The sequence below is a fragment of the Rhinatrema bivittatum genome, chromosome 1 (genome assembly GCF_901001135.1).
Source record: "Rhinatrema bivittatum chromosome 1, aRhiBiv1.1, whole genome shotgun sequence".
Classification (NCBI taxonomy): Eukaryota; Metazoa; Chordata; class Amphibia; order Gymnophiona; family Rhinatrematidae; genus Rhinatrema; species Rhinatrema bivittatum.
The window spans coordinates 50257133-50282188 of NC_042615.1; the positions used below are offsets into that span (position 1 = coordinate 50257133).

The 25056-nt window shown below is 49.3% G+C and overlaps 1 protein-coding gene across 2 annotated transcripts in view; it reads left to right on the top strand.

The window, feature by feature from the left end:
- Positions 1-21777, top strand: part of MKS1 (MKS transition zone complex subunit 1) — a 122136-nt gene extending 100359 nt beyond the window's left edge. Inside the window, exons 15-17 of one of the 2 annotated variants that reach the window (XR_003857083.1) lie at positions 9354-9436; positions 13362-13459; positions 20752-20794. Coding sequence is in view for 1 of the 2 variants with exons in the window: in XM_029604047.1 (XP_029459907.1) it covers positions 9354-9436; positions 13362-13459; positions 20752-20873 (303 nt within the window). In the remaining variant the exon portion in view is untranslated. Of the gene's footprint in view, positions 1-9353; positions 9437-13361; positions 13460-20751 lie in introns of both variants that reach the window. The other variant, XM_029604047.1, reaches the window with a different exon arrangement.
- Positions 21778-25056: the final 3279 nt, after the last annotated feature.

Sequence of the window (25056 nt, forward strand, 5' to 3'; positions counted from 1 at the left end):
GTAACGCCTAGCCTGCCTCTTACCCCAGGCGCAGTGTTATCCACACCAGCCTTAAGGGAGGAATTGGACAGACTGGTCCAACGGGCAGTACTGAATGCCCTTTTGGGCTTCCAGTCGGCACCGGCCCCCATACCAGCACCGGAACCGGCGCCCTTGATGTTTGCACCACTCCTCGAGCTCTTGGACACCCTCATCGGTGCCCTGCCAACTCAACCCGTGCCATCGGACATGCTGGCACAGAGTCGACCATCAAGGCCTCCACAGATCCAGATTCCCATTCCGGATTCATCGGAGCAGGAAGAGATGGCTTCCAGCCCGATCCCTGCATGGGACCCACCAAGGCCGGAACCCATTCCAGGGCCATCAGGTCTTTCGATGCCTAAGCGCACCTCATCTACCTCTGTGCCCTTGATGCCAGTACAGTCTCCTTTAATGCCAGTGCTGCCTCCATTGATGCCTTCCCGCCCTCTCGGCTTTGGCATCCTTCCTCCCTCTGAAGGCCCAGCAGGAGGAGAAACTCCCTATGATCCATGGGAGGATGCATCCTCGGACCATTCCTCACAAGCTTCTAATGAACTGCTCTCAGAGCCTTCGCCCCCGGAAGAAAGGCGACGTTCTCCTCTGGAAGACCTCTCCTTTTCCAGTTTTGTAAGGAGATGTCTGAAACTATCCCATTTCCACTGGTAATGGAGGAAGACGCTCGCCACAAGATGTTGAAGGTCTTACAATTCATAGATGCTCCAAAAGAGGTAATGGCGATACCAGTTCACAAGGTTCTTCTTAACCTCTTGCACCGCCTGTGGGACCATCCAGGTACTGTACCTCCAGTCAACAGAAAGACAGATGCTATGTACCTGGTTCAACAAGCCCCAGGATTTCAGAAGAACCAATTGCCCACCATTCAGTAGTGGTGGAATCAGCCCAAAAGAAGGCTAAAAGATCCCGTCTACACTCCTCTGCTCCTCCTGGAAAGGAACAGAAGGCGTTGGATACATTGGGGCGCAGAGTCTTTCAAGAGTCCATGTTAATAGCATGAATTGCAGCGTACCGATTATACATGACTCAATATAATAGGAATCTCTGGAAACAAGTCTAGGAATTTGCAGACACCCTACCACAGCAACATCAAGAGACCTTGTCCTCCATCCAGCAAAAAGGATTGGAAGCAGGTAAACACTAGGTCAGAGCTGCTTACGACTGTTTTGAAACAGCATCCAGAGTCTCGGCAGCGAGAATCAGTGCTAGATGCTGGGCCTGGCTCAAGGCCTCAGACCCTCGCCCGGAGGTGCAGGACAAACTAGCAGATCTCCCCTCTACAGGAGACAACCTGTTTGGGGATAAGATCCAGGATGCAGTGGCCCAGTTAAAAGACCACCATGAGACCCTGCATCAGCTGTCAACTGTCACATCCGAAACACCCTCCGTAGCCCGCAGGGGCACACGTAGGGACACCAGGAAGCAGTTCTACAGACCACGCAGGTATTACCCTCTGCGTCCCGTGCTCAAACAGCTCAGGCCCCTCCACAAGCTGGCCCTGCAACTGGATTTTGACTCCCTTCCAGAGAACAGCAGCCACCCCTCCCACCCTCATCCCACAACCCAGATCACCAGTGCGAGGCCACCTCTGCCACTTTGTAACCAATTACCACGGATCAATGGGTACTGTCCATCATGACATCTCCATTGAACCAACTTCTAGGCCTCATGCTTCTATCAGTCACCCTCTTCAATGCGCAATCCTTAACTAAGAAGACACATATCCTCAATGATTACCTTTTGGATTCCAACCCAGACATCTGTGCCATCACAGAAACCTGGTTAAAAAACTCAGACATAGCCTTAACCAACCAACTACCCATCCAGACATATGACATTTTCACCTTCCATAGACACAAAAAAAGAGGAGGTGGACTCCTCCTAGCCTCCAAGAAAGAACTCAGACTGACCACACTCTCAATCAAGACAAAGTCCAAATTGGAAATGGGTCTAGTCAAGTCAAAACATCTACAAATACTCTTAGTCTACGCTCCCCCGGGAGTTCTAGAAACGGACCCGTCACCCCTCATAGAATCCATCGTGAAACATATTAACTCAGACCTTCCAACAATGATCATGGGGGATTTCAACCTCCATACAAACGCAACACCTCTTTCTGCAAACTGCGAAGCCCTCCTCACCACCCTCAGCGCTATGGGATTTACTCAGACCATCAACAGCCCCACACATAAAGCTGGACACACTCTGGATCAAATATTCATCAACTCCAATTTCACTTGCACTATAGAACCTTCTTGTACCCCAATCCCTTGGTCAGATCATTTCCTGATAGAATCTTCCTTCTCCACACACAAACAGACACACACCGCCTCACTCCTTTCCACCATTCAATTTAGGAAAGCATATCCATCGGATACACTCAGCGATCAGCTCTCCAAAGAACTTTCTAACTTAGACCTAGCTAACCCCGACTCAGCCCTATCCTCCTGGCAAAAGATTACAGAAGCAGTCGCAAACAAATGGTGCCCTTTAGTCTCCAAATCAATCAACCCAACAAAAAAGGGAAATCAACCCTGGTTCAGCGCTGAACTTAAACAAATGAAACAGACCTTACGCCATAAGGAAAACAGATGGCGAAAAACCCCTAACACTTCTACCCTTTCTACATACAAGGGATTCTTACATCACTACAGGACCGCCATTCTACAGAAAAAAAAGGAATACTATGCAAACAAAATACACCATTTCCAATATGATGCCCAGGCCCTATTCGCCTACGTGACACAAATCACCAAATCTACCCCCCCACCTATTCCAGACGAACAAGCTCTTTCCAAGGCTAATGAGCTCGCTACATTCTTCCAACAGAAGATCTTAAATACACTCACCCTCCTGCCTTCAAATACTACACCTCCCAAGCCAGGTGAGAATCTCCAGTCTCTTACTAGACCCAAATTTGACAGCTTCGAGTCAATCTCCACTAAAGAGATTGAATCCCTTTTAAAAAGGCAGAAACCATCAAGCCATCCGGCTGATAACATCCCATCGAGACTCCTGCTTCTCATCCCAAATGTGATCTCAGGACCTCTGACCGGCATCATAAACAGCCTTCTAACGCAAGGAAGCTACCCAGACAGTCTAAAAACCGCCTCACTCAAGCCCCTCCTCAAGAAACACAACTTAGATCCTAATGTACCAGCTAATTTCAGACCCATCTCTAACCTCCCATTTGTTGCCAAACTAACGGAGAAACTGGTAAACACCCAGCTTTCTGAATATCTTGAAGACCACAAGATCCTATTCCCATCGCAATATGGGTTCCGTAAATCACGCAACACGGAAACCCTTCTCATTTCACTTACTGACCATATTATCATGGGGTTAGACAAAGGACACTCCTTTCTGTTGGTCCTGTTAGACATCTCGGCAGCATTTGACACCGTCAACCATACCATCCTGCTGGATCGCCTAACAGACATCGGCATCTCCGGATCTGCCCACAACTGGTTCAAGTCCTTCCTCAGCAATAGGACTTTCAAAGTCAAAATCAACAATAAAGAGTCACCCCTAACTAAATCAACTCTTGGCGTACCTCAGGGTTCCTCCTTATCTCCTACCCTCTTTAATATTTACCTCCTCCCCCTCTGCCAATTGTTAACAGACCTCAACCTAATTCACTATCTGTACGCAGACGATGTGCAGATTCTAATACCGATAACAGAATCAATCTCAAAAGCGCTCACCCATTGGAACAACTGCCTTCTATCCATCACTAATCTACTCAACAGTTTAAACCTGGTTCTTAATGCCTCCAAGACAGAGCTGCTCCACATATCCTCAAACGAAATCAATATCTCCCCACCATCTCCACACATCTCTCACATTACTTGCAAGCAGGTTAGAGACCTTGGGGTAATACTAGACAATCGTCTAAACCTTAAGAAAATGGTCAACACAACCTCCAAAGACTGTTTCTTCAGATTACAGATTCTAAAACGACTTAAACCACTCTTATTCTTCCACGACTTCAGGACAATCCTCCAAGCGCTACTGTTCGCCAAAATAGACTACTGCAGTGCCCTTTTCCTAGACCTTCCCAAATCCACTACCAAACCACTGCAGATGTTACAAAATGCGGCTGTGAGATTGCTGACCAGTACCAGCCGCAGCGAACACATCTCTCCCATCCTCAGGAACCTACACTGGTTACCAGTTAATTTCAGAATTCTATACAAATCAATCACCGTAATTCATAAAACTATCCATCATCATCTTCAACTCGACCTGGAAATCCCATTCAAACTCCACTCCTCTAACAGACCAACTAGAGATATTCTCAAAGGCACCCTGAAATTTCCCCCTACTAAAGCTTCACGCCTCTCGATGACCAAAGACAGAGCTTTTTCGATAGCTGGCCCATCTATCTGGAATAGCATCCCTTCAAGTCTCAGAGTGGAGCCTTGCCTGTTAACTTTTAGAAAAAGACTTAAAACCTGGCTCTTTCACCAAGCCTTCGCCGACCCACCAGACAATCACTAGTTGTCCTTCACGCTTACCCGTTATGGTGATTATACTCACGAATGGACTCTGACTCTCCCAGGTTAAAGCACCATTAAGCTTTAACCCGTACGCCCTATGGCATCACTTCATATTTATTTCCTGCCTCATCTTCTTTCCAGCTTGTTGCAAGCTTCCAAGTTCTCTTCCCTGTTGATTGTAACTTTGACTCATTCCTACCTACTGTTTATCTTTCGTTTACTTGAATAGTTACCCCAGTTTTTTATTCTTGTTAATTGTAAACCGATCCGATATGGTTATTTACTATGAAGGTCGGTATATAAAACTGTTAAATAAATAATAATAAATAAATAAAATCATAACCCACGGTTACCGTCTAAATTTTTCAGCTGTACGCCCGGACTCCCCACCCATTCCAGCGTGGAGCCAGGACAATCACACAGCACTTCTCGAGTCAGAGCTCTCAACCCTTCTGCATGCCAGGGCCGAAGAACCAGTTCCCTTGACTCAACAGGGGAGAGGGTTCTACTCTCGATATTTTCTAATCCCCAAAAAGACCAGTGGCCTCCAACCCATTCTAGATCTCTTGCCTTGAACAGATTTCTTCACAAAGAACGGTTCAGAATGGTGTCCCTAGGCACCATGCTCCCTCTCCTGCAACAGGGGGATTGGCTCTGCTCTCTGGCCTTTCAAGACGCTTACTCCCATATTGCAATCTTCCCTCCTCATCACAAATACCTGCGATTTGTAGTGGGACACAGGTATTATCAAAACAAAGTACTGCTATTCGGCCTGGCCTCGGCGCCCCGAGTGTTCACGAAATGCCTGGCAGTCGTGGCTGCACAGTTACGCCATAAGGGCATCCATGTCTTTCCGTATCTAGATGACTGGCTCATAAAAAGCTAGTCCAGGCAAGGAGCCCTCGATTCCTTTGGTCTCACCATACGACTTCTGCACTCATTGAGATTTCTGATAAACTACCCAAAATCCCACTTGACACCGTCTCGCCATCTCTCCTTTGTAGGAGCAGACCTGGACACTAGGGTGGCCAAGGGATTCTTACCTAACGAACGCGCAACCATGCTGTCCAGCCTCGCCAGCTGTATCCACCATCGGCAAACAGCCTCGGCTCGCCAACTGCTCACGTTGCTCGGCCATTTGGCATCAACAGTCCATGTCACTCCAATGGCATGCCTAGCCATGAGAGTCACACAATGAAGTCTAAAATCTCAGTGGCACCAAGCCACTCAGCCACTCTTGTCCCTTGTCCAAATAACCAACCAGCTTCGTTTGTCCCTTGCCTGGTGGATGCACAAGGCCAACTTGCAAACAGAACTTCCATTCCAGCAATCAACTCCTCAAGTGACCTTAACCACGGACGCCTCCAACCTAGGTTGGGAAGCCCATGTCGAAGGCCTTCAAACCCAAGGGATTTGGACAAGAGCCGAAGCAACCTATCAGATCAACTTTCTAGAACTTCGAGCGATGCATTATACATTCAGGGACTGCCTATCCAACAAGGTCGTCCTGATTCAAACAGACAACCAAATAGCAATGTGGTACCTGAACAAACAGGGAGGCACGGGCTTTTATCTGCTCTGCCAGAAAGCAGCGCAGATTTGGGCCTGGGCCCTGTCGCATTCTGTACTACTGCGAGCCACTTATCTGGCAGGTACACAGAATGCAATTGCGGACCACCTCAGCTGGAGTGGTCACTGGTTCCCTTTGTAGCGAACAGAATTTTCCACCGGTGGGGTCAACTGGACATTGACCTCTTTACGTCTAAGCACAACCGCAAAGTAGACCGGTTCTGCTCACTACACAAGGACCGAACAGCTCCAGCCGTGGACGCCTTCGCCCACCCCCGGATCACAGGCCTCCTATAGACGTATCCTCCGATTCCGCTAATAAGCAAGACTCTTGTGAAATTACAGCAGGACAAAGGCTCAATGATACTCATAGCCCCTTATTGACCACGCCAAGTATGGGTTCCCATACTTCTCAACCTCTCTGTCCAGGAACCTATTCGCCTGGGCACAGCACCCAACCTCATAACACAGAATCATGACAAGTTATGCCACCTGAACCTCCAGACCCTGTCCCTGGCGGCCTGGATGTTGAAAGGTTGATACTACAGCCCTTCAATCTTTCTAATAGTGTCTCTCAAGTCCTCATAGCTTCACGAAAGCCTTCCACGGGGAAGTCTTACCGCTCTAAGTGGAAGAGGTTTACCTTGTGGTGCGCACAGAAAGGCTTTGATTCCTTTTCTTCCCCACACTGAAACTCTTAGACTATCTCTGGCACCTCTCGGAATCTGGTATCCAGACTTCCTCCATACAGGTACACCTCAGTGCTGTCTCTGCTTACCATCAAGGAATAGGAGACGCCCCAATAACAGCTCAACCCCTTGTGGGTCGCTTCATGAGAGGCTTACTACAGCTTAAGCCTCCTCTACGAGCGCCGGTCGTGGCATGGGACCTCAGCGTAGTACTTGCACGACTCATGCGTCTTCCTTTTGAGCCCCTCCATTCCTATGAACTCAGATATCTTACATGGAAAGTACTTTTCCTGGTAGCTATCACATCTGCTTGCAGGTTCAGTGAGTTGCAGGCCCTTGTAACCTACTCATCCTTTACAAGGTTCCTCCATGATCGAATGGTTTTCCGCACTCACCCTAAATTCCTTCCTAAGGTGGTAACTGATTTCCACTTAAACCAATCTATTGTCTTTCCCACTTTCTTTCCAAGGCCTCACACTCACCCAGGTGAGTGAGCTCTGCACACCTTGGACTGTAAACGTGCGCTTGCATTTTACTTAGACCACACGGCAGTCCACAGAAAGTCCACCCAACTCTTTTTTGTTTCTTTTGACAAAAACAAGCTTGGAGTTGCGGTGGGCAAGCAGACTCTCTCCAACTAGTTGGCAGACTGCATTGCATTCTGCTACCAGCAAGCAGGCCTTCCTCTTGAGGGTCGAGTGAAGGTGCACTCAGTCAGGGCCATGGCAACGTCAGTAGCACACTACCGTTCAGTACCGATTGCAGACATCTGCAGGACCGCGACGTGGAGCTCTCTCTACACCTTCGCAGCCCACTACTATCTCGACAAGGCTGGACGACAAGACTCCGTCTTTGGTCAGTCTGTCCTACAGAATTTATTCCCAGTGTAAAAACCCAACTCGTTTTACATCGATCCGCTGTGAATTTCAGGCTACCTCATCATTGCCAACAGCACCCCAGTTGTTGTGCCTGCTGCACATTTTGTGTGCTGGTTGGCCTGCTTTGTTCTGAGTCAGCCTGTAGCTTGCTAGTCACCCATCTGTGAGGACTACCATCCTGCTTGTCCTGGGAGAAAGCAGAGTTGCTTACCTGTAACAGGTGTTCTCCCAGGACAGCAGGATGGTAGTCCTCACAATGCCACCCCACAGAGTTGGGTTCGATACAGTTTTATTTTATTTTTCGCTCGTACTTTTTGCTACAAACGAGACTGAAGGGGGATCCCGTGTGGCCACAGGGTTAGTGGCATGCTGCGCATGCTCAATGTGCCAGTCAAAGTTCTAGAAACTTTGACAAAAGTATTCCATGACAGGGCTCCATCTGATGATGTCACCCATCTGTGAGGACTAACAATCTGCTGTCCTGGGAGAACACCTGTTACAGGTAAGCAACTCTGCTTTTTCTTCGTAGAATTTGGCAATTCTGCGCAGAAAATGGCAGCGGAGACCCTAGCATGCCGCGAACGGAGCGCGCGAAGATGAAGGCCCTGGTGTGCTGTTTGCGGCGAAAATGAAGGCCCCTGGTGCCGCAGGATGCATGCCATTCGCCGCAAAAATGAAGGCCCCCGTGTGCCGCGAACGGAGTGTGCTCTGCTCGCGGTGAAGATGAAGGTCCCTGTGAAAGTGAATGTGTGTGTGTGTGAGAAAGGGGAGGGGGTGTGAGAGAAGAGGGGGTGAGAGAGATGATGGGAGTGTGTGAGAGAGAGCAGGGGGGGTGAGCAGGAGAGAGTGAGAGAGAGCATGGGAGGTGAGGGGGGGATGCTTGAGTGTGGGTGCCAGAGAGCGGGAGCCTAAATGAGGAGATTGTGAAGAAGTGTGTATGTCTGTGAGAGATTGGGAGCTGGTGTGTATGAAAAAGGGATCGTGTGTATGTGAGGGTGCTAGCCTGTGTATGTGTGAGAAAGAGCCTGTGTGAAGGGGTGCGTGAGAAGAGACATAGGTAGCTTGTGTGAGGATGTATGTGTGAGAGAGAAAGGGAGCTTGTGTGGGATTATATGCAAGAGAGAGGGAGCCTATATGAGGGTGTGTGTATGTGTACTAGAGAGAGGGAGCATGTGTGTGAGAGAGGGAGGGACAGAGGGAGGGACAGAGGGAGCCTGTGTGAGGGGCAGTTCTGAGAATGGGGTCAAACTCTGGGACTGGCAATAGAGTGGAAGGGGTTGAGCCTAGAGGTGGAGGGGAGAGATACTGGCAGGTGGAGGAGTTGGGGCCTGAGAGGGCAAAGTGGCCAGAGGAGTAGGGAGAGCGAGTGGAAGGGACACTTACAGTGAATTTCTAGGGAAATTCTGCTCAAAATATTTAAAATTCTGCATATCTAAGTAATAACCTTTTTCTATATTAATTTAAAATGTAATTACATAAAGACTGTCATGTAAATTGGGTTACTTTGACCATAAGTTTTCAGAATTTTAAGCTTTTGTGCACAGAATTTTTAATTGTTTTGCGCAGAGTTCCCCCAGAAGTAGCTGTACCTCAGGCTAGGCAGTACTCGTGGATGCCGTGTCTGGAGAGCAGATTGCAGATTCAGGCCTCAGGTTGATAACTTACTTGCACTTTGTTTGCAGGGAGATCGTTTGAGTCGCTTTGGGTTTCGAACAGAGACAACGGGGAGTGTCACATTTAATTTTTACTGCATTCAGCAGTCTAGGTAAGTAAGATTGAGCCCTTGCACTGAAGTGAGAGGGTAGAACCCTTTATGCCTTTCTTCACAGGCTCTTCCCCCTTGCGCTCACATAGCATGAAGAGGCTGATATTCAAAAATGGTCTTCGTTCTACAACATATGGGAATAGACTTAAAGGTCTAAACATGTACACCCTAGAAGAAAAGTGATATAGGGGAGATATGATGGAAACCTTTGAGATATTTGAATGTGTCTATGCACAGGAGGTGAGGCTCTAGAACAAGGGGTCATGAGATGAGGCTAAGAAGGGGTAGACACAAGAGTAATCTTAGGAATTATTTCTTTACAGAGAGAGTGGTGGATGCATGGAACAGCCTCCCAGTGGAGGTGATGGAGACAAAAGCAGTATCTGAATTCAACAAAGCTTGGGATAAATGCAGGGATCTCTGAGGAAGTGATGAGAATTAAAATGCTAAATTAATTGGATGGATGGACCGTACGGTCTCTTTCTCCTAGGACAAGCAGGATGGTAGTCCTCACACATGGGTGACATCATCAGATGAAGCCCGGCACAGAAAACTTTTATCAAAGTTCCTAGAACTTTGACTAGGTACACTGAGTATACCCAGCATGCCACTATCCATGCGGGGTCCCTCTTCAGTCTCTTCTTTTCTGTGATGCTACCGTCTCGCAGATGTGGAGCTCGTACTTTGTTTGCTGGAAAACTTCCACGTTCGAGTTCTCTCTAGCCTTTTTCTTCCATGCCAGGTCCCTCTATTTTTTCCTGGCCTTAGAGGACGTCTCAGTAAGTTGTTTATACGTCCCCTGTGGTCGATTCTCAATGGTGCCATCTCTTGGTAGCTGCCAGCCATCGACCGCTCGCTGGTTAATTTTTGCTATGGCGTTGTCGGGCTTTTGCTGGTGCCCTCTGACTATGTCCATTAGAGACTCCCATGAGGTCTATGTCTTGTGCCTGGGGGCATCTCACGACATCAGGGGGCATCAACTCTGTGCTCAGATGACCCCCAAGGGTCACTGCGCGCGACTCAAGAAGATGTAAAAGTTGTTCGGGCCCAGGAGGTCCGATCCATCGACTTCTGTGTCGGGGGTATCGACATCTCGGGGGAATGAGGTAGCCACCAGTCCAGGATTAATTTCTCTGTTGCCGGATCCCCATGTTGAGTTAGGCGCTGGGGACCAGCCGCACTCTCTCTTCTCGTTCCAGGTCCGGTTCCTCACCATTCACTCAGCGCCGGGGAAAGACCAGGCCGAGCACCATGGGAAAACGAGGAAGTATAGACATCGGTCACCTTCCTCCCATGATTCCAAGTCCGGGAAGGAACCAGCTTCAGCTGAGAATCCCTGAAAGCGGCCATGGGCCGAGGAGGCGCAGCCCTCCCTCGAGGCCGAGGGCTCGAGGCAGTCCCCACCAATTCCAGTGCTGGCCACCAGTCTCCCTTGGGGCTCTAAGGGAGGCCTGGTCACACCTCTTCCTCCTCCTCAAGCTGTCCTATCTTTGGCAGACTTCGAGAAGGAGTTGGATTGCAGGCTGTGCTTGGCAGTTGGATGAGCCCTCAAAGGCATTGTGCCATCGGCCCCATTCGGGCCACCACCAGAGCCTACTCTGTCGCTGCTAGCACCACTGTTGGAGCATCTGGATTTGCTGCTTGGTGCGCTGCTGACACAGCCTGTGCCAGTGCCCCGGAAGCCAGGGGGCACCAATACTACTTCACCCGGAGGCCATTCCCATTTCCGATTCCACTTCTGAGGCCAACCCCGTGGCTGGAGTTGCCTGAGCCTTTGCCAGGTCCATCAGTGCCTCCAGTGCCCGCAGCACTATCAATGCCTGTGGTGCCCTGACCCAAGACCGTGGTTAGGGCTCCCCCACCGGTGTCTCTGGGAGAAAGCAGAGTTGCTTACCTCTAATAGGTGTTTTCCTAGGACAGCAGGACGTTAGTCCTCACGAAACCTGCCCACCACCCCGTGGAGTTGGGTTTCTCCTGTGTTTATTTTATTTTTTCGTAATTCTACATTATGAGACTGAAGAGGGACCCCATGTGGATAGTGGCATTCTGGGCATGCTCAGTGTGCCTAGTCAAAGTTCTAGAAACTTTGACAAACATTTTCCGTGCCAGCTCCATGTAATGATGTCACCCATGTGTGAGGACTAACATCCTGCTGTCCTAGGAGAACACCTGTTACAGGTAAGCAACTCTGCTTTCTGCCATCATGTTTCTATAGGCTGAGTTCCTAATTTAAGAATCTAAGGGCCTGATTATCTAAAGCTTTTCTTCCATTCTGAGTCTGAGAAAAGTGCTTAGTAAATTAGGCCCTAAATTAGGCATTTGTTGTCAGACAAAAATTCACTAAAATTTATGGTCCTAAAACTTACAGAACTACATTTAAGCCTGCTGCTCATTTGCCTAGATTTAGGTTCCTAAGTTAGGCATTTTGTGCTGAAAATCAGAACAAAGCACCTAACTTTTTTTTCTCCAGCCTAACTCTGCCCTTCCACGTACTCTTCTTAAGCATCTAAATTTAGGGGCCTACTGCAGCTAGGAACTCAACCCTCGTGAATTTTTAAAAGGGCCAATTTAGGAGCAAAACTCCCAACATTAAGCACCAAAATCCTTTGAAAATGGACTTCTGTGTGCCTTTCTGTACAGATAGCCCTCTCAACCCAGTGTGAGGGAAGTAGAGCACTATGAGTGTGATTCTGTAACATTTCTAAATAAGAAAGTCAGCAATATACACAAGTTACACCAGTTTCTAAGCAAACTTACCTGTGTATATTCACATACAGGCCGATACAGTACAGTGCACTCCGGCATTTGGACGCGCGTTTTCGACGCGCTAGCTTTACCCCTTATTCAGTCGAAAACGCGCGTCCAACCCCCCCCTCCCCCCCCCGAGGCTAATAGCGCCCGCAACATGCAAATGCATGTTCATGGCCCTATTAGTCATTCCCGCGCGATACAGTAAGTAAAATGTGCAGCCAAGCCGCACATTTTACTTTAAGAAATTAGCGTCTACCCAAAGGTAGGCGTTAATTTCTGCCGGCGCCGGGGAAGTGCACAGAAAGCAGTAAAAACTGCTTTTCTGTGCACCCTCCGACTTAATATCATGGCGATATTAAGTCGGAGGTCCCAAAAGTTAAAAAAGTTAAAAATAAAAAAAAAAATTTTTAAATGGGCTCGCAGGTTGAAAACCGGACGCTCAATTTTGCCGGCGTCCGGTTTCCGAACCCGTGGTTGTCAGCGGGTTTGGGAACCGACACCTGCAAAATTGAGCGTCGGCTGTCAAACTCGCTGACAGCCGCTGCTCCTGTCCAAAAAGAGGCCCGCTCTCCCTTTTTTTTACTGTATTGGCCCGTTAGAAATGTATCCCACCAGCTAATTTGTCTGCAGCAAAATTTACATGCATACTGGTACTTTTGAAAATGTAAAAGTGTGTACTTAAGGGCTAATCCCTCCCCAGCTTTGCCCCCAGGAACGTCTGTGCTCCCTCAAAGTGTATTGAAGCACCTACAGGACACGTATGCGTAAATTTCCCTGCATATCAGGCAGGCAATTTTCTAACAAGCCATTTCTACAGCTCTGTTTAACGCCCAGAAATGCCTTTCCAATTACCCTCTCTGTTCCTTTAGTACAGGCTTCTCCCTCTTGCACTGAGGTAGGAGGGCAGAGCACTGTGCGTGTCGTTTCTGCTGCTTTCCTGGCAGCCCCAACTCTGGCGTGAAGGAGTTCCCAAGTCTCTGTCTTTGGGAGTGGCACTTCCTTGTTTGTCCCAAAATGTTTCCATTTTTTCATGACCTCCCACCTGACTCTTAATACATGGCAGAGACAGATTAAGCTGCCACCTCTTCCTCTCTGTCTCTCACTTCAGAGCATGTGACTGTGAGTGTAAGGAGAGGATGAATGTTGAAGAGGATTGCTTTTTCTGTCTTTTTAGGGCTTTCATGGAATCCAGTGCCTTCAGGAAAAGGATGCAGAGCGTGTTGGATAGGCTGGGAGGATACAGTCAGCAGAGCTCCATCCATAATGTCCTTGGTATGGCTTTTCTGCTCTGTATAAACTCTCTTCCTTCTCTTTGCTTCCTCTTACTCTCCTGTTTTTCTCCATTCTATTTCTCACTTCTTTCACTGTCTCCCCCTTTGCTCCGTTTCTCTCTCTCTTCCCACCTCTTTAGCCTTTTCTTTGAACTCTTGTGACATGAGCTCCTGCTGTGGATATGGAAGCAGAGATGGCTTCTTGCTGCCCTCTACTCAAGAATCAGGCAAATAAGGACAGACAATACACAGCAAAATTCCTTCCGCTTGCATGGCTATTCTGCTTCCATTAATTCCAGTGCATACTCACGTCAGTTTACCTCCCTTCTCTCTCCACAGTTATTTACAACCACAGTGAGTATGGTCGGCTATATCCTCCACATGCATGTGTATTTAAATTACCTATCGTTCATAGCCATATTAAGCTTAGACAAATGTATCCATACACATTCATAACCCTCTCATGCAAATACATGAACTGCAGCCAGTTCCATATACACACACATTCCCAAGCACCTTTAGGTAATAATTGCTCTATAATATATATATATATATATGATTCCCTGTATGTACCCGGATCAGTCCAGATAGTGGGTTGTGTCCCCCTTCCAGCAGATGGAGTCGGAGCAAAATTGTAAGGACGGCCCCTTATAGGTTAGAGCGCCCTCTGCGTCCCTTCAGTATTACTCTGACTCCAGCAGATGAAGGTTGCACCTGAGGTTCCCCTTTTTATTGATAGTTTGTATTACTAATTTTCTGCCTTTGGATGGATCATATTTTAAAAAAAAAAAAAAAAAGGAAAATCCTAAATTAGAGGATCTGTGGAGGACTTTTCCTCCTTTCAATCTGAAACTTATTTATTTATTTATTTTTAGTTTTTTATATACCGGTGTTCCTGTATTAAAATACAGATCACATCGGTTTACATTGAAACATAAAATTATGCCAAGAGGCGGTACATATAACAAGGTTATAGAACTTGGAAACAGGGAAAACTAGATTCAAAAATTAACATTGAGAAAATTGTAAAGTCTCTTTGAGTATCCAAATCATAAAATAAGGCGTAACTGTCAAAGTTAAATGTGATCTGCAGAAGGGATTGGAATCAATGTCAAGTAATATAAAAGACATGAATATTGCGATGGTGAGAAAATCTTAATAGCTGGAGGTGAAAAAAAAAAAAAATGATCATAGTTCTGGAAAAGCTTGGCTAAAGAGCCAGGTTTTAATTTTCTTTTTGAAGGAAGCGTAGCAGATCTCAAGACGGATGTCTGGCGGGAGCATGTTCCATTGGACGGGTCCTGCTAACGAAATGGCTCGTTTCTGATGTAAGGATATTGTTGAAGGTACATAGAGTGTGCCTTTATAAGCTCCTCTGATAGGTCTAGTTGAAGAGTGATAGGTCTAGTCGAAGAGTGAAAACTTGCAGTCAGAACTTGGGTACTCCCAAATTGCCAACTTTTTCTTTGTTGTGGGGTAAGTTCTGTTCTTTTTCTCTTTCACAGGAATCCTCTTCCCTAATTTCCTGCCGGCTGGGGTGCACATTGGTGGTCCAACCTCTCCCCCTCCGGCCGGCTGCTCTGAGGCGTCATCTTTCCTCAGAGCAGCCCCCACAGAGAGGCGCCATTCCTCTGTGCTACTTCTCTCAGCCTGCCTTACCTAGCCAGCGCAGGCTCCGCTTGTGGCTGCTGCTAGTTTCCGGAGGGTGGTTTATTTGCAGGTCCTGATTCCCCTCCGATGCCGTGCCCGGCGCGATGCTGTGCCTGCGGGGAGCCTGGATCACGGCTCTCCCGCAAAGGCCTATATACCAGCTGTCTCCCCGGTGTGGAAGGCACCTCGGGCCCAGGGGGTCGTTCTTCTTCGCGCGCGCACACGGCTTCAGAAAGGCCAGCCCCATTCCCGTCCGACGTGGGAACGGTAGCCATCTTGCCTCCTTCTCTGCCTGCTCCGGAGCAGCCAGACTCTGTTTCTGATGGTGGTTTTCCCCTAGCACCGCCGATCCTGACTCCCGCAATCCTCCCAGCCCCAGAACCTCCTTCGGGGCCCACCCCCGCCCTTCTCCATGGACTTTATTCTTTTGATGCATAATGCCTACCTAGTGCGTATGGACCCTGCCTCCGCCTCTCCACCTGCTAAGGTTTTTAGGCTGGATGAGCCTGGGAATTCTGGGACTCCCTTCCAACCCCCAGGGCTCCCACGAGGCCCTGGGTCCACTTTGCCTCAGGGGCCTACAGGAGGGCCAGTACCCCCAGTGTCCGAGGCTCCATCACAAGGGTCTTCCTGGGTATGGGTGGTCGCTCACCCGTCCGTTCCCAGTCTCCCTAATCAGGATCCAGATACAGATCCCAACCTCGATGACCCGACACCGGCCACACCAATAGAAAGTGATGACCCCCGAGTGTTACGTCTTTTTCAAAGGGATGAGTTGGATCCCCTTATTCCCCATGTGCTAGACGAACTGGACATTGAGGCCCCACAAGATACCTCAGGCTCCAGTACAACGTCACAAAAGGGTGATCCTGTCTTGGCGGGCCTCCATCCTCCAGCCAAGACGTTCCCTTTTCATCCTAGGCTCCTCCAGTTGTTGTCTAGGGAATGATATACTCCAGACGCTTCTCTAAGGGTCAGCAGAGCGATGGACAAGTTGTACCGACTTCCTGAAGACTCGGATCTCCTCAAGGTTCCCAAAGTGAACGCGTCAGTGTCGGCGGTCACGAAACGAACGACTATCCCAGTCACTGGGGGTGCAGCACTCTGGGACATGCAGGATCGCAAGCTGGAGTTGTACCTCAAAAGAGTCCTTGAGGTGTCTGCTCTGGGGGTCAGAGCGGCTGTTTGTAGCTCCCTTATGCAAAGAGCAGGCCTCAGATGGGTGCAGCAACTGCTCAGTACCCAAGATCTCTCTCCACAAGAAGCACAGCAGGCGGAACGTCTGGAAGTGGTCATAGCATATGGGGCAGATGCCTTTTACGACCAACTCCAGGTACTGGCCAGGTCTATGGTCTCGGTAGTCTCGGCCAGGCATCTGCTTTGGCTCCGCAACTGATCGGCGGATTTCTCCTCCAAGTCTCAGCTGGGCTCCCTGCCTTTTAAAGGGAAGTTACTGTTCGCAGAAGAGCTGGACCAACTCATCAAGTCCCTGGGTGAGAAAGTCCTCGTAGTACCAGGACTTTCGCTGCCACTTGCACCCGATTCCGGGGCCAACGTTATTTCCGTCAGTCACGGACACTCCCGCAGAGGACTCTCTCTTCCAGGGTTGCAGTCCTGGTCCCATTCCTTTCGGGGATGGAGATCATCCAGGGATAGCCCCTTGCAAGGGGCTCCCACCAAGTCCTCTCAATGATGTGTTGCCGGCCCACTCCTCGACACCCAGGATAGGGGGATGGCCGTCTCTCCACTACGAGGAGTGGTCAAAATCACCTCAGACCAGTGGGTCCTGGATATTCTAAGGCACAGCTACGCGTTAGAATCTGCTCGACCTCTAAGAGATCAGTTTGTCTTCTCCCCTTGCAGACCAGTACACAAACAATGCATAGTTTCGCCAGACACTGGATCGTCTCCTGGACTTAGGGGCCATTCTCCCGGTGCCCTTGGGAGAACAAGGGTCAGGCCATTATTCCATCTACTTCGTGGTTCCCAAGAAGGAAGTATCCTTTCGTCCCATTCTCGACCTCAAGATGGTAAACAGATCCCTCAAGATTCCATGTTTCCGGATGGAAACCTTGCGCTCCGTGATAGCGGTGGTACACGAAGGGGAGTTCCTAGCTTCCTTGGATTTGACAGAGATTTATCTACACATACCCATCCTCCAGGATCATCAGCGCTATCTCCGCTTCAAGATCCTTGGCCTGCATTTCCAGTTCCAGGCTCTTCCATTTGGACTGGCGACTGCACCACGCACGTTCACCAAGGTGATGGTGGTCATAGTGGCGGTGCAACGAAAGGAAGGAATCCTGGTCCACCCCTATCTGGACGACTGGCTTATTCGAGCGAAGTCCAAGGCTCTGTGCCAGCGGGCGGTCGACAGAGTTCTCCAGTTCCTCTGTTCCCCCGGATGGGTCATCAACCTGGCCAAGAACAGTTTGGCCCCATCACAGACAATAGACTTTGTAGGGGCTCATTTCAACACCAGTCTGGACAAGGTTTTTTTTCGTCTGGACAGGGCACGAGCCCTCCTCGCCCAAATCCAGCGCTTCAGTCGCCTTCCACTACCCATGGCAAGGGACTATCTCCATGTCCTGGGCTCTATGGCTTCCACTATAGATTTAGTTCCTTGGGCCTTCGCACATATGCGTCCTCTACAGTGTGCATTGCTCTCTCACTGGAAGCCAGTATCTCGGGAGTTTCAAGCACAATTACCGTTGCCAGACTCGGCCAGGGACAGCCTGCTCTGGTGGCTTCGTCTGGATCACGTATTGTGGGGAGTGGACTTGGAAATTTCCCAATAGGTGATCATCACCACGGATGCCAGCCTCTCCGGCTGGGGGGCAGTGTGTGAGAGACCATCGACGCAGGGTCGATGGACATCTGACCAAGCACAATGGCCACTAAATCGTCTAGAAACCAGAGCGGTCCGCCTCGCGCTGCAGCGCTTTCTTCCTCTGGTCCAGGGACAAGCAGTACGGATACTCTCCGACAACGCGACGACTGTAGCGTATGTCAACCGTCAAGGAGGGACAAGAAGCTGTCAAGTGCTCCTGGAAACGGACAAGTTAATGGCATGGGCGGAACTCCACCTCGCCCGTCTAGCAGCCTCTCACATAGCGGGAGTGGACAGTGTTCAGACAGACTTCCTAAGTTGTCAACGCTTGGATCCCGGAGAGTGGGAACTGTCCGCAGCAGTTCAGCTGATTTTCCGTCGATGGTGAACCCCTCATCTCAACCTCATGGCCACTCGCCAAAATGCGAAAGCTCCACACTTCTTCAGTCGCAGAAGAGAGCACGGCATGGAAGGAGTGAATGCCCTGGTTCTCCCCTGGCCACAACACCTTCTCCTCTATGTGTTCCCTCCGTGGCCTCTGGTGGGGAAAGTGCTTCAAGAATAGAGGTCTACCACGGACCGGTGATTTTCGTGGCATCAGAGTGGCCCTGCAGACCATGGTTTGCGGACCTAGTCAACATGGCGGTCGACGGACCTCTGTGGCTGACTCAGCTCCCGAACCTTCTACGTCAAGAACCAGTATTTTTCGACTGGGCACATCGCTTCTGTCTTACGGCCTGGCTTTTGAAAGGCGCAGGCTGAGACAGCGTGGTTACCCCGATGCAGTGGTTTTCACCCTCCTTCAAGCCCAAAAAACTTCTACATCCATTGCTTATGTGCGAGTCTGGAAGGTGTTTGAGATTTGGTGTGACGCCGTGCAGGTACCTCCGAGGCGTGCTTCGGTAGCCAACATTCTCGCCTTTTTACAGCAGGGCCTGAACAAAGGTTTGGCTTACAATTCCCTCAGGGTCCAGGTGGCGGCCCTTGGCTCTCTAGTGCGTCACTTGGATGGTGCTCCTCTCTCGTCTCATCCTGACATCGTCCGGTTCTTGTGAGGAGCAAAGCATGTCAAGCCACCGGTCCACAGTGTCTGTCCCTCGTGGAGCCTGAATTAGGTCCTCCAGATCCTATCCAGCCCACCTTTTGAGCCATTGACAGGAGCCTCCCTCAAGGATCTCACGCTCAAGACTGTTTTCCTAGTGGCTATCTGTTCGGCTCGGAGGATCTCTGAGCTTCAAGCATTGTCATGCAGAGAACCTTACCTCCGTTTCTCAGACGCCGGAGTATCTTTGCACATGGTTCCTGCTTTCCTGCCAAAGGTGGTTTCCGCCTTTCACATTAATCAGATGGTGGAACTCCCATCTTTTACAGACGAAGACTCCAGAGAACTCTGACGACTTGATGTTAGGTGCATACTCATTCGCTATTTGGAGGACACTGAGTTCCGCTTATCGGATCACCTCTTTGTCCTTTTGGAGCAGTCCCAACCAGGGACACAAGGCTTCTAAAACCACCATTGCGCATTGGCTAAAGGCCGCAATCTCCTCCGCATATATCGGGGCGGGTCGTGTTCCTCCGGTAGGTATCAAAGCTCATTCACTTCGTGCTCAAGCCACCTCCTGGGCAGAGAGCCAGGCTGTTTCCCCTCAGGAAATATGCAAGGTGGCGACCTGGAAGTCGTTGCACGCTTTTGCACGTCACTATCGCTTAAATGTACAGCCACTGGTGTTTGGTTCTTTCGGTGCACGCGTCCTTCGAGCTGGGCTATATGGGGCCCACCCTACGTAGGAAGCTTTGGTACATCCCACTGTCTGGACTGATCCGGGTACATACAGGGAAAAGAAAATTATTCCTTCCCTGCTAATTTTCGTTCCTGTAGTATCACGGATCAGTCCAGACGCCCTCCCTAAGGATCTATGGGATAGGGATTGCTCTCAGCTCAACTACTTGTTTTCACTTTGTGCTGTTATGTGCCTACCAGTTCATTTTGCAAGTTTCTGGGCCATCTTGTTGCTCAATACCAGTTTTTCAAGGTTCAGTGTTACCTGTTTCATGATTCATCCAATTGTGTTCTTAATGACTTGGATATTCTTAATACTGAAGGGATGCAGAGGGCACTCTAACCTATAAGGGGCCATCCTTACAATTTTGCTCTGACTCCATCTGCTGGAAGGGACACTATCCACTGTCTGGACTGATCCGTGGTACTACAGGAATGAAAATTAGCAGGTAAGGAATAATTTTCTTTTACTTGGAATCTTCTTTTGTACTAATTACTGTTTATGAATTTATTAAATTATTGTTGATCAGAGTTTGTTTTTGATAAGAACAATGAAACAAATTTATCTGCAATTAAAGATTTTAATGAGAGTTTTATTAATTAAAATATTTCTGTATATAGCACAAAGAAAAATAAGTGAGCAACGCTCTGAAATGTATGAGTGATCGCTCATGTGCTCAACTTTGAAACTATGCCAAGAGTATGTTTTATTACCTAGGAATATTTTCTGCAATGCCTGCATTTCTCAGTTCTGTCACACATAGAATAATATCCATAATGCTTTGCTGTCTTTTCTTCCAATGTCTGATTCAGAGAGAACAAACTCCTTTAAAATATTCTCAGAAAATGGTGGTCTGAATTGTCCCTGCACACTCATATAGCTAGAGAGAACATAGCAACACACATACACACACACACTTTCTCCCTGTCTCCTCCTCTCTTTCCCTCTCCTGTCTCACCCAGATAATGGTGAACCTGTCCAGCTCCTTACAAACACTAAATGTGATTTGATTGCTTCTTGCTTTGTTTATAGAAGCGTTTCAAAGAGCACGCCGCCGAATGCAGAATGCCAGAGAGAGCCTCCCACAGGACCTGGTTAACACTAGTGCCACCACTGCCGACGCTGTATCCTCCACCCATCAGCCTATGGCATGATCTTGCAGTACTCCCAGCACTCTCAGTGAGGGAGGGAGCAGAGCCTACTGACAGAATGTAAAGAGACCCTAGAGCTACCCCAAATGGTAGTGAGACAATCACATGGCTAGAGTTGGAGTAACCAAGAGATACATCTGTCTACCCAATATTTTTTTCATACATTATTATTGTTTTACCAAAGAAAACCCTTTTATGAGTGTAAGCATTTTGCAATCTTAAAATGCAGTCTTATTCTCTGTGCAAGAGGCAATGGGTGGAAAACATGGTTTCCAATCAGCCAGATATGTTTGTTTAGTCATTGAGGGTCTGGAACCAGTCTTGATCATTCATTAAAATGACTTTTTTAACTGCAATAATTTTGTTGCATACTCTGATTCTAAAAACATTGAAGCAGAGTGTGACCCAAGAAGAGTCTTCAGCAGTACTGTAGCATTAAGAGCTGTGGATCAGCCATGTGAATTCAATTCTTGTCTCTGAGGTTGCTGAAATGCTCGTAGAGCCGCTTCATGGAACTTAATGACCAGCCAAAGGGCAGCATCGGGGTACCACAGTCAGCCTCATCTTGTGAAAGAGGGCACTGCAGAATTTGGCCCATTTCCAGGACATGCTGTGGAAAGAAACAGGATTCTGGGCTTGATGGTCACAAGACGGCGTAAGGAAGAGGGACTGTGCACACAAGCATAAAGGAAACTAAAAAGCCAGAAGATCAGCTGTCTAAACTCTCTTAGAGAAACAAGACAGTCTTGTGTGCACTAGCACTTTAATCACAAGCTGGAATTTTCAAGTCAAGTTCTCTGATTTTTCGCTGCAGTGTCATTTTTATACTTTTAAATCAAAGAAATAATTGCTGTGTATATTTGGGGTTTTTAAAAAAATATATTTTGAATGAAATTTATTTACAGAATTGTACATGTCTGCCTGGTTTTTCTGTTCTAATTTATTGTGATAAGGATCTTCAGAAGATTAGTCAGAGACTTGATATTAACACTCGTACAACAGTGCTGTGACTTATTATATAAAACACTTCCAATCTACAAAAAGTGGGGGTAATTATAATAGACTCACTTCAACCGAAGTGTTGGGTAATCAATTTTGTTTACAGTGTGGGTTCGGTTGAAGTGAGTGTGACTTATTATACGGCAAATCTCCCATGCCAGCCAAGGCTCTGCACAAACGCTATTGATAATTTTAAAAAAATATTTTTTTTTATGAAATGAATTATGCACATACTTTCACTTTATACTCACAGCATGTTTTAAAGTACCTGTGGTTTTTGCACCTGCTTTATGTATAGATTTGTGTTTTCAGGTTTATATATGTTTTTGCATAATCTGAGTCATGTTTTCCAATCCTGTCCAAATCATGCCCTCAAGTACACCTCCCCACATCTGGCTAAAAGAGGGGTGAGCACGCTATGTCCTGTGGGAAGGAAGCAGCCTCCCCCGCTATTTTTATTTTATATTTTTTATAGCCTGCTTACTTATGTCTTCATCCTCAATCCTCAATCTGCCTGCCCATCGATGGCCTGACATCACATGCATCGGGCAGGACTTGAAGCTTTAGCCTCACCCTAACTCATCTCTTCCCTTTCTAGAGAGAAAGTGTCAGAAGATGACTGTTGATAAAGCTGAGTGGCTCCATTACAAAGGGCCATTCAAAATGTCGCTTCATGGCCTGAGATATATTATTTATTTTCTTAGCGTACAGACAGGTGAATCTAAAACCAATTGGTTATGCACCTTTACCAGCAGATGGAACGGAGCAAAGCTGACATCACAGTATATATACCCCTGCAGTGACATCAGCCCGCCAGTATTCTCCATCTCTAGCAGATAGTAAACGTGCATCTCCCTACTGGGGACTACTTTAAGTTTTAGAAGGAGAAAAGAAGGAATTTAAATCAGTCTTCCCTGTACGTACCAGGATCAGTCCAGACAGTGGGTTATGTCCCCCAGTCCAGCAGATGGAGTCAGAACAGATTTCGAGGGGGCGTAACCATATATCCCAGTACCCCCTCTGCAGGAGTTCAGTATCTTCTGACTCCAGCAGATGAGAGTAGGGGAATTTGTGCTTCCCCAGTTTGGCAGGGAATTCTTTTTTTCTGCTTCTTCCTCTTCTTGTTATTCTTCTTGTCTAGTTCTGGATCAAGTTTTATTGAAAAAAAAAAAAATTTAGAGCAACTTCAATTTTTGGGGAGGCGTGGCTTCTTACTCTGCCTCTCTTCTTTGCTCTTCTGTCTCCCGCGTCTTTGTTTATTGCTTGCCGGGGGTAAGTTTTGTTCTTTATAGTGTTCTTTGCCTTTGTGAGTTTTCTTTTTCAGCGACTTCAGCGGTGCCTCGTGGAAGCCGGTGGGGCCGGCCTCTCCTCGACGGTATTTTGCCCGCGGCCCAATTCGAGCTTCTCGAGGGCTGCTAGGGCTGGGAGGGGGGACTCCCCGAGCGGGTAGTGTTGGCCAGGCAGGCCCCCCCCCCCCCCCCGCGCGGCACCCCTTCGGCAGTTGACACAGCGGGCAGCGCAGGCCGGCAGGGCCCCCTCGCATCATCTCTCTCTTTGTTGCTGGGCCCCCCCCCCCCCCCGAGGCTTTCCTTCTATTCCCCGGCGATTTCAATGCCGCGGCCAGAGCGCTGCTCGGCCTGCGAAGAGCCGGGGTCTCGCATATCTCGCGAGGGCATCTGCGCGCGATGCCTTCCCGGGGGGGGGGGGGAAGGCACCTCGCAGTCCCTCAGCGATTTTGCCGCCTCAGCATTGCCCGGGCGGTGGGGGCAGGCCACATCGCCATTTCTGGCGGGAACGGCGGCCATTTTACAAGCTCAGCGCAGGGGGAAAATGATTTTAGGGAGATCTCCCCGCCGATTTTGGATCCGGAGTCCGGCTCTCAGGCCCAGGGGCCTTCGGATGCGGCTGGCCCCGGGGTCCCCCCGAGCAGGCCGGGGTTTTCCCCGGAATTTATTTTATTAATGCACTCTGCCTACTTGCAAAGTTTGGCAGCTCCCGGGGGGGGGGGGGGGGGGGGGTGCCCGAGAGACACACCCCCCCCCCGTCAAGGTTCCTCGGCTCACGGTTATACCACAGGCCCCCCCTGACCTGGTGGGTTCAGGCGCGGGGGCCCCCCCAATCCCCGCCTGGGTTCGCTTGGCCCTTGGAGCGGGGGGGGGGCGACCCCAGACCTGGGGGGAGATCCCCCGGACCCCCTGGATTTGGGACAGCCGGACGGCCCGCCGGACGGGGATGACCCGTGGGCGCTACGCCTCTTTCAGAGGGATGAGCTTGACGACCTCATTCCACAGATCCTCCTTGAGTTGGACCTGGATCCACCACCGGACCCACCCGCCCCGGTAACGCCGGCCGTCGTCACGTCCTCCAGGAAAGGGGACCCAGTTCTGGCGGCCCTTTGACCGAGGTCACGGGCTTTTCCCACACATGATTCTTTCCTGCAGCTCCTGCTCAGAGAATGGGATACCCCGGAGGCTTCCCTAAAGGTCAGTCGAGCCATGGAGAAGTTGTACCTTCTTCCTGAAGATTTCCTGGCGCTCATCAGGGTGCCAAAGGTGGATTCCGCGGTGTCCGCGGTTACAAAAAGGACAACTATTCCGGTGACGGGCGGAACGGCTCTACGAGATACTCAGGACCGCAAGTTGGAAGTCTTTCTCAAACGGGTCTTTGAGGTTTCCGCCCTGGGAATGCGGGCGGTGATGTGCAGCTCGCTCGCCCAGCGGGCTAGTCTTCGCTGGGTGCAACAACTTCTCACGTCTCAGGACCTGCCGACTGACGAAGCTGCCCAGGTGGATCGGCTAGAGGCCGCCATTGGGTATGGGGTGGATGCCTTGTACGATCTCTGTCGGGTGCTGGCCAGGTCTATGGTTTCGGTGGTGGCAGCACGACGTCTGTTGTGGCTTCGTAACTGGGCAGCGGATACCTCCTCCAAGTCGAGCCTGGGCTCTCTACCTTTCAGAGGCAAGTTCTTTTTCGGGGAGGATCTGGATCAGCTTATCAAGTCCCTGGGGGAAAATGCTGTTCACCGTCTCCCTGAGGATAAACACCGACCTTCAAGGGCTTTTGCTTCATCCAGGACCAGAGCCCGAGCGCAGCGGTGCTACAGAAGTTACAGGCCGGCTGGGCCTAGGACTCCCGGCCCCAGATCGCAGTCTTGGCCTCGCTCCTTTCGTGGGCGCCGGCCCACGCG